General features: G+C 35.8%; 1 protein-coding gene across 3 annotated transcripts in view; it reads left to right on the forward strand.

Moving 5' to 3' along the window:
* Positions 1-10,277, forward strand: part of marf1 (meiosis regulator and mRNA stability factor 1) — a 55,546-nt gene that overhangs the window by 30,789 nt on the left and 14,480 nt on the right. For all 3 annotated transcript variants that reach the window (XM_062964304.1, XM_062964306.1, XM_062964305.1), the window contains exons 16-20: positions 1,324-1,499; positions 5,012-5,232; positions 6,830-6,972; positions 8,611-8,744; positions 10,126-10,277. The exon at positions 10,126-10,277 is cut by the window's right edge and continues 51 nt beyond it. In XM_062964304.1, coding sequence (XP_062820374.1) covers positions 1,324-1,499; positions 5,012-5,232; positions 6,830-6,972; positions 8,611-8,744; positions 10,126-10,277 — 826 coding nt within the window. The remainder of the gene's footprint in view (positions 1-1,323; positions 1,500-5,011; positions 5,233-6,829; positions 6,973-8,610; positions 8,745-10,125) is intronic.

Consider the following 10,277-nt stretch of genomic DNA (forward strand, 5'->3'; position numbering starts at 1 on the left):
CCTCTTTATTATTATTATTATTATCATTATTATTATTATCATTATTATTATTATTATTATTATCATCATCATTGAGGCTGGGTGGCCATCTGTCAGGGGTGCTTTGCTTGTGCTTTCGGTACACAAAAGCAGGATTGTACTCAATGGCCCAAGGGGTCTCTTCCAACCCTCTTTATTATTCTTATTGCTGTTATTATTATTATTGTTATTATTATTATTTATGCTCGGTGGTCAACTATAGTCCGGCCCTCCAATGGTCCGAAGAATTGTGAACTGGCCCCCTGTTTAAAAAGTTTGGGGACCCCTGACATAGATGGTAGTGTAACTTAGTTTATAATATACCGTGTTTCCCTGAAAATAAGACAGGGTCTTATATTAATTTTTGCTCCCAAAGATGTGCTAGGTCTTATTTTCAGGGGATGTCTTATTTTTCCATGAAGAATTCATATTTATTATTGAACCAAAAAAAGAACATTTATTATACACTGTTTGGTAGTTGTCGACACAAACCAGCATGACCAGACAAACTGTGAATCCTATCAAGAATTTCTTGTTACTGCCACTATTTCCATATACAACAATCTATGGTACATACATTTCCGAATTCTGCATGCTCTGGTGTTCTGTAGGCATGCTTTCAACCAAAAACTTTGCTAGGCCTTACTTTCAGGGGAGACCTTACATTTAGCAATTTAGCAAAACCTCTACTAAGCCTTATTCTCAGGGGATGTCTTATTTTCAGGGAAACAGGGTATGCACTAGAGTCTTAGATGTTGAAGGAACAATAACAAGTTTATTCAGGCATAGAGCTTAGTGGTTACAATTCTCCTTAGAGGCACTTTCATTAACAGTTACAATATTAAGATGAGTCAAACTCCCTAAAATACCTTTCTTTAACTTAAAGTAGACAGAACTTCATCCTTTGCCACTTTTAAACTGTAGTCACCCCTGTGATATACAATCACAGACTCTCTGTTCCTTACTAGGACACAGAATACCTAAAATAAGTCACCAAACTTATTTTAATCCGACTCAAAATGACCAGTTGAGTCTCCCTTGATCCCCTGAACTTAGGATCAATCTTCCCTGTGCCTCATCAGAGCACAGACTGAAACCCTTTTTTTTTTAAACGCTGCACTTCTTCAACAGAACGGCAGTTGACTCCGCCCACTTCTCCATGGCAACCAGCCTCTGGGTGCAGAGAAACCATAACTGCAATACTCACCCTTTTAAAACTCAAACACACAATTAAACATAACATCTGTAAACCAAAAATTCATACTTCATTACACCAACATAAGTATTTCTGTTTATTTTGTACAGCTTTCCTGACTGCTATGCTTCAGAATTTAGTGATTTACACATGGTGCAGGAGGGCCAAGGAGGCGTTCCTTTAGAGCATCTCATTACTTGTGTTCCGGGTGTTAATATTGCGACTGCACAAAACGGCATCAAAGTTGTGAAGTGGATCCATAACAAGCCACCACCTCCCGCTACAGGTATAGGTTTCACTTTTTAATATAGCCTTGCATTTTCACTACTTGCTTATGATGTCAGTAATACACAAACTGTTATATATTACCGTATATACTCGAGTATAAGCCGACCCGATTATAAATTTTATATATGAATTTTCGCCTCACATGTTTGCAAGTCTTTGCAAATCCTATGCAGATATAATCTATATATATAAAAGAGTGATGGCATCACGGCGATTCACAAAACAACAAAAGTACAGGCCCCCCAACCTCAAAATTTGACAACACAACCCATCATCCACGCCTCAAGGTTGATACAACAAAAAGAAAAGAAAAATAAAGTCCTAATTAGAGGGAGAGCAATAATTTTTTTTATCTAATTGCTGCCAGTTTAGAGGGCTAATCTCTGCCCACTTGGTTGCCTAGCAACCAAGGGACAGCCAGGTTTCAGTTAGGGGACAGGCAGATTTAGGCCTCACTTAGACTTCTTCCAGAGATTATCTAATTTGCACTGGATTATATGGCAGTGTAGACTCAAGGCCCTTCAACACAGCTATATAACCCATTTATAATCTTATATTATCTGCTTTGCACTGGATTATCTTGACTCCACACTACCATATAATCCACTTCAGTGTGCATTTTATACAGCTGTGAAGAAGGAGCCTCATATAATCCAGTTCTGAGCAGATAATATAAGATTAGAAATATACAGTAGAGTCTCACTTATCCAACGTAAACAGGCCGGCAGGATAAGTGAATATGTTGGATAATAAGAAGGGATTCAGGAAAAGCCAATTAAACATCAAATTAGGTAATCGTTATACAAATTAAGCACCAAAACATCATATTATACAACAAATTTGACAGAAAAAGTAGTTCCATGCGCAGTAATGCTATGTAGTATTTACAGTAGAGTCTCACTTATCCAACACTCGTTTATCCAACGTTCTGGATTATCCAACGCATTTTTGTAGTCAATGCTTTCAATATATCGTGATATTTTGGTGCTAAATTCATAAATACAGTAATTACTATATAGCATTACTGTGTACTGAACTACTTTTTCTGACAAATTTGTTGTCTAACATGATGTTTTGGTGCTTAATTTGTAAAATCATAGCTTAATTTGATGTTTAATAGGGTTATCCTTAATTCCTCATTATCCAACATATTCGCTTATCCAACGTTCTGCCGGCCCGTTTATGTTGGATAAGTGAGACTCTACTGTACTGTATTTACAAATTTCCCACTAAAATATCACAATGAATTTAAAATACTGACTACAAAAACATTGATTATGAAAAGGCAGACTGCGTTGGATAATCCAGAACATTGTATAAGCGAATGTTGGATAAGTGAGATTCTTCTTTAATATGAAATAATTACTGGGATAGAATAATGCAGAACAATATAATCTCTAAAACCAGGACAGTAAATAAACAGGGGAATTCCACACAGGAAACAATCAGGGCCAGCTAACACCTCCCAACAAAGTATTCCCATCATCAAAGTCTGGCAAATCCTGTTTTCTCAGGGCCACAGACAGTAGAAGCACATAAAATATCGCAAACATCACCACTCTGAAAACAAGGGAATTCCAGACAGGAAACAATCAGGGCCAGCTAACACCTCCCAACAAAGTATTCCCATCATCAAAGTCTGGAAAATCCTCTGTTTTCTCAGGGCCACAGACAGTAGAAGCACATAAAATATCGCAAACAACACCACTCTGAAAACAAGGGAATTCCAGACAGGAAACAATCAGGGCCAGCTAACACCTCCCAACAAAAAATTCACTCAGGGAGGAAACAGCCAGGCTTTAAAGCTGCAAGGCCATTACATCCTAATCATTTTTCCTAATTGCAGCATTCATACTTGCCTCCAACAAACAAAAAAACCCAATCAGAAATATTGTATATTCACAACCTTTAGGAAATAATATCCCCTGATGGCGCAGCGTGTTAAAGCGCTGAGCTGCTGAACTTCTGGACCGAAAGGCCACAGGTTTGAATTGGGGGAGCGGAGAGAGCCCCCACTGTTAGCCCCAGCTTCTGCCAACCCAGAAGTTCGAAAACATGCAAATGTGAGTGCATCAATAGGTACTGCTCCGGCGGGAAGGTAACGCCGCTCCATGTAGTCATCCCACATGACCTTGGAGGAGTCTACGGACAACGCTGGCTCTTCAGCTTAGAAATGGAGATGAGCACCAACCTCCAGAGTAAGACACGACTGGACTTAATGTCTGGGGAAAACCTTTACCCTTGACCTTAACTACCACCAATTCCTCAATACTTTATTTCCCATACCACCATACTTCGCCACAGCAACGCGTGGCCGGGCACAGCTAGTTATCTATATATAGAGAGATGTCTAGATACATATTAATATAGATATGTAGGCCTTGCAAATATTGCAGGGGAAATGCACACACACGCACACAGAGGTTTCTAGATATATATAAACATAGCTATATAGGACTTGCAAATATTGCAGGAGGGAAATGCACACACACATGTAGAGGATTTGCAAACATTTTAGGAGAAAATGCATATGTGAAATTAGTATTTATAATTATAGATCTATATCTAGCTCTGCATTGTTTATGTAGGCATTGAATGTTTGCCTGTTACTATGTTAGAAGCCAGCCTGAGTCCCCATGGGGAGATAGGGCAGGGTACAAATAAATTATTATTATTATTATTATTTATTATTAAGTTATTGTTAATACCATATTGTTTTTGCTGACCCTACTTTTCCACTTACAGAGCTAGTTTAATGTTTTTCTTTGAAATACGATAAATATTCAAAAACCTTCCACCTACTGGTGCCTCGTATAATTTCATTGGGATCTGTTTTCATTTTGAAATTGACCCGTAGCTGCTGCATTTTCCACCCTCGGCATATACTCGAGTCGATAAGTTTCCCCAGTTTTTTTGTGGTAAAATTAGGTGCCTCGGCTTATATTAGGGTCAGCTTATACTCTAGTATATATGGTAACTAGCTGTGCCCGGCCACGCGTTGCTGTGGCAAAGTGGTGGTGGTATTGGTTAAAAATTGTTGTGTAATTTTTATTTGAAGTTATTTGCATTTTTTTTATTAATTTTATTGTAAGTTATATTTTTATTTATTATATTTTATTATTTCCTTGTATTATTTTTAGTTATTTTCTGTTATTATAGTATTTTATTGTATCAATTTTTTTAGTGTTTTTTATTATTTTTATTGGGTTGCTAGGAGACCAAGTTGGAGGAGATTAGCCTTCTAACTGGCATCAATTGGATAAAAGCAATTATTCCTCTCTCTCTAATTAGGACTTTATTTTTCTTTTCTTTTTGTTGTATCAACCTAGAGGCGTGGATGATGGGTTGTGTTGTCAAATTTCGAGGTTGGGGGGCCTGTAGTTTTGTTGTTTTGTGGGTCGCCGTGATGCCATCACTCTTTTATATATATAGATAATTTTAGCCTGGAAATCTTATGTTTTTATTCTTATTATTTCGTATCCATAGCAAGCCTGTGCTTTCTCTTTCTAGAGCCCTGGCTTCTGCGATCCAAGAGTCCTGTGGGTAACCCACAACTTATTCAGTTCAGCAGAGAAGTGATTGATCTCCTTAAGAATCAGCCGTCATGTATCATGCCTGTCAGTAAATTCATCCCGACGTATCATCATCATTTTGCAAAACAATGCCGTGTGTCTGATTACGGATACACCAAGTTAATGGAGTTACTGGAAGCCGTGCCTCATGTGTTGCAAGTGAGTTTATTCTATTGTTTATATGTACGCCTTCTTACAAAAAACTAGCTGTAAAAAAAATAGAAGAAGAAAAATAATATATTTTTAATATATATTTTTTCTTTTTTTCCTTTTTTTTCCTCTCCTAAATTTTTTCTTCTTCTTTTTTTCCCTTTCTCCTTTTTTTCTCATTCTATCTTTCCTATGCCCACCATTGTTCTCACTCTTTCTATGTACAGAAACACGTAATAAAAACACTATAAAAAAACTAGCTTTAAAAAATAGAAGAAGAAAAGTAATATATTTTTAATATATTTTTCTTCTTTTCTTTTTTTTTCTTTTTGCCTCTCCTAAATTTTTTCTTCTTCTTTTTTTCCCTTTCTCCTTTTTTTCTCATTCTATCTTTCCTATACCCACCATTGTTCTCACTCTTTCTATGTACAGAAACACGTAATAAAAACACTATAAAAAAACTAGCTTTAAAAAATAGAAGAAGAAAAGTAATATATTTTTAATATTTTTTTCTTTTTTTCTTTTTGCCTCTCCTAATTTTTTTCTTCATCTTTTTTTCCCTTTCTCCTTTTTTTCTCATTCTATCTTTCCTATACCCACCATTGTTCTCACTCTTTCTATGTACAGAAACACGTAATAAAAACACTATTAAAAAACTAGCTTTAAAAAATAGAAGAAGAAAAGTAATATATTTTTAATATTTTTTTCTTTTTTTCTTTTTGCCTCTCCTAATTTTTTTCTTCATCTTTTTTTCCCTTTCTCCTTTTTTTCTCATTCTATCTTTCCTATGCCCACCATTGTTCTCACTCTTTCTATGTACAGAAACACGTAATAAAAACACTATAAAAAAACTAGCTTTAAAAAATAGAAGAAGAAAAGTAATATATTTTTAATATATTTTTCTTCTTTTTCTTCTTTTTTTTTTTGCTTCTCCTAATTTTTTTTTTCTTCTTCTTTTTTTCCCTTTCTTCTTTTTTCTCATTCTATCTTACCTATACCCACCATTGTTCTCACTATTTCTATGTACAGAAACACTTAATAAAAACATTATTTTTTTAAAAAAACTAGCTTTAAGCCTTCACAACACAGGTGATCTGGAATTAACCCAGTGGGATCATCATTTATTTATTTATTAGCAACATTTATATCCCGGCCTTCTCACCCCAAAGGGGACTCAGGGCATCTTACAAGTTATATATAAATACAGTATATTATTAGTATAGCACTATATAAGCATTATATATTATTATATTGTACTATAAGACTATATGGCAATATTATTAGTAATATTGCATGTAGTATAAATATACAATTATAATAGTGTATTATTATTATTATTACTGTATTATTATTATTATTATTATTATTATTATTATTATTATTATTATTATTATTATTATTACATTGTAAAGCTTTGAGCCTCCCATAAGCTCCAACTTGTTTTGAATATTGTGAAAATCAATGTTATAATTGAATTGATTCTGAAGTCTCCTAGAACAAAAGAGTGAGAGAGATATGCAGGGAGATACGGTCTTTGTACTCGTGATCATAGGAGAATCATCACATTCTGAATTTGGGATGTTTTAAATTATTATTATTATTTTAGATTCTTGGGATGGGCACCAAGCGCTTGTTGACGTTAACACACCGGGCCCAAGTGAAGCGATTTACTCAAGACTTGCTGAAGCTCCTCAAATCTCAGGCCAGTAAGCAAGTTATTGTGAGAGAGTTCTTGCAAGCATATCACTGGTAAGTATAGAAAAGGCTGCAGCAAGAACATACGAGGGTTGAATGAAAAGTAATGCCTCCACCTTCGTAACTCCTCAACAGATGGCAGTCCTGTTGTTAGAGTACTTCGCACTCTAACAACACAACCGTTCAATGCTAAGGCTTCCCCATCTGCGCAGGGTTCCATACTTCTCACTTTAACAACACAACCGTTCAATGCTAAGGCTTCCCCGTCTGCGCAGGGTTCCATACTTCGCACTCTAACAACACAACCGTTCAATGCTAAGGCTTCCCCATCTGCGCAGGGTTCCATACTTCTCACTTTAACAACACAACCGTTCAATGCTAAGGCTTCCCCGTCTGCGCAGGGTTCCATACTTCTCACTTTAACAACACAACCGTTCAATGCTAAGGCTTCCCCATCTGCGCAGGGTTCCATACTTCTCACTTTAACAACACAACCGTTCAATGCTAAGGCTTCCCCATCTGCGCAGGGTTCCATACTTCTCACTTTAACAACACAACCGTTCAATGCTAAGGCTTCCCCGTCTGCGCAGGGTTCCATACTTCTCACTTTAACAACACAACCGTTCAATGCTAAGGCTTCCCCGTCTGCGCAGGGTTCCATACTTCTCACTTTAACAACACAACCGTTCAATGCTAAGGCTTCCCCATCTGCGCAGGGTTCCATACTTCTCACTTTAACAACACAACCGTTCAATGCTAAGGCTTCCCCGTCTGCGCAGGGTTCCATACTTCTCACTTTAACAACACAACCGTTCAATGCTAAGGCTTCCCCATCTGCGCAGGGTTCCATACTTCTCACTTTAACAACACAACCGTTCAATGCTAAGGCTTCCCCATCTGCGCAGGGTTCCATACTTCTCACTTTAACAACACAACCGTCCAATGCTAAGGCTTCCCCATCTGCGCAGGGTTCCATACTTCTCACTTTAACAACACAACCGTTCAATGCTAAGGCTTCCCCGTCTGCGCAGGGTTCCATACTTCTCACTTTAACAACACAACCGTTCAATGCTAAGGCTTCCCCATCTGCGCAGGGTTCCATACTTCTCACTTTAACAACACAACCGTTCAATGCTAAGGCTTCCCCGTCTGCGCAGGGTTCCATACTTCTCACTTTAACAACACAACTGTTCAATGCTAAGGCTTCCCCATCTGCGCAGGGTTCCATACTTCTCACTTTAACAACACAACCGTTCAATGCTAAGGCTTCCCCATCTGCGCAGGGTTCCATACTTCTCACTTTAACAACACAACCGTTCAATGCTAAGGCTTCCCCGTCTGCGCAGGGTTCCATACTTCTCACTTTAACAACACAACTGTTCAATGCTAAGGCTTCCCCATCTGCGCAGGGTTCCATACTTCTCACTTTAACAACACAACCGTTCAATGCTAAGGCTTCCCGCCAAATGAAACTGTAGAGGAGAGTCTACTGAACAAGCCAGGACCTGTCGCATTTCAGTACTGGCACCTGCTGAGGAGTTACGAAGGTGAAGGCATTACCTTTCATTCAACCTTCATAGTTATAATATAAAAGTCAAATGTTGAATATTTAAATTAGATGTTTGAAGGTCCTGTGGAATAGTTAACATCCATAATCTGCTTTTTCAACTCATTCCTCCCTCCAACATCTAGGTGTTTCTCAAAGGACTGGGATGTAACTGAGTACGGAGTGTGTGAGCTGGTGGATCTCATATCGGAAATCCCAGACACAACCATCTGTTTGTCTCAGCAAGATAATGAAATGGTCATTTGCATTCCGAAGAGAGGTATGTCCTCATTTTAAAGAGCTTCAAGCTGTTCCTTTCTGCAGATCATAGTTGGCATACTGATAGCAAGTTTTGTAATTTTTTTCGCCATCTAAATACCTGTATATACTTGAGTATAAGCCGACCCGAATATAAGCCGAGGCATCTAATTTTACCACAAAAAAACTGGGAAAACATTGACTCCAGTATAAGCCGAGGGTGGGAAATTTCAGAAATAAAAATAGATACCAATAAAATTACATTAATTGAAGCATCAGTAGGTTAAATGTTTTTGAATATTTACATAAAGCGCAAAGTTAAGATAAGACTGTCCAACTCTGATCAAATCATTATTCTCATCTTCTTCAGTGTAAATGTGCTTATGTATCCTTTTAATTATAATAGAGTAAAACAATATATGTAATAATAATAATAATAAATAAATAAATACAGGAAAATAATACAAGTAATAATAGAGTAAAATAATAAATGCAATAATAATAATAGAGTGAAATAATAAATGTATTAGTAATAATACAAATAGAGTAAAATAAATGTAATAGTAGCAACAGTAATAGATAAAAATAATAAATGTAATAATACCAATAATAATAGAGAAAAATAATAAATGTAATATTACCAATAATAATAGAGATATGCTTATGTATCCTTTTAATAATAATAGAGTAAAATAATACATGTAATAATAAATAATAATAATAATAATAAATACAGGGAAATAATACATGTAATAATAGAGTGAAATAATAAATGCAATAATAATAATATTAGAGTGAAATAATAAATGTATTATTAATAATAAAAAATAGAGTAAGATAAATGTAATAGTAGCAACAATAATAGAGAAAAATAATAAATGTAATAATACCAATAATAATAGAGATGTGCTTATGTATCCTTTTAATAATAATAATAGAGTAAAATAATACATGTAATAGTAATAATAATAAATACAGGAAAATAATACATGTTATAATAAATAGAGTAAAATAATAAATGTAATAATGATACTAAGATCAGAGTGAAATAATAAATGTATTATTAATAATAAAAATAGAGTAAAATAAATGTAATAGTAGCAACAATAATAGAGAAAAATAATAAATGTAATATTACCAATAATAATAGAGAAAAAATAAATGTAATAATACCAATAATAATAGAGAAAAATAATAAATGTACCATATATTCTCGAGTATAAGCTGACCCAAATGTAAGCCAACCAAGACCCTCACCCGAGTATAAGCCGAGGGGGGCTTTTTCAGTCTTTAAAAAAGGGCTGAAAAACTAGGCTTATGCTCGAGTATATACAGTAGTCTTCTTATTTCTTATTTCTTTCTCTCTACAAGTCCTCCGTCTCACATTTCTTCACTTTTCCTAGAACGTACTAAGGAAGAAATTGAAAGAACAAAGCAGTTCTCCAAGGATGTCATCGATCTCCTTCGCCACCAACCCTATTTCCGGATGTCTTTCAACAAATTCATCCCGTCCTACCACCATCACTTTGGGCGGCAGTGCAAGCTTGCCTACTAT

The sequence above is a fragment of the Anolis carolinensis genome, unplaced genomic scaffold, assembly GCF_035594765.1.
Source record: "Anolis carolinensis isolate JA03-04 unplaced genomic scaffold, rAnoCar3.1.pri scaffold_13, whole genome shotgun sequence".
Lineage (NCBI taxonomy): Eukaryota > Metazoa > Chordata > Lepidosauria > Squamata > Dactyloidae > Anolis > Anolis carolinensis.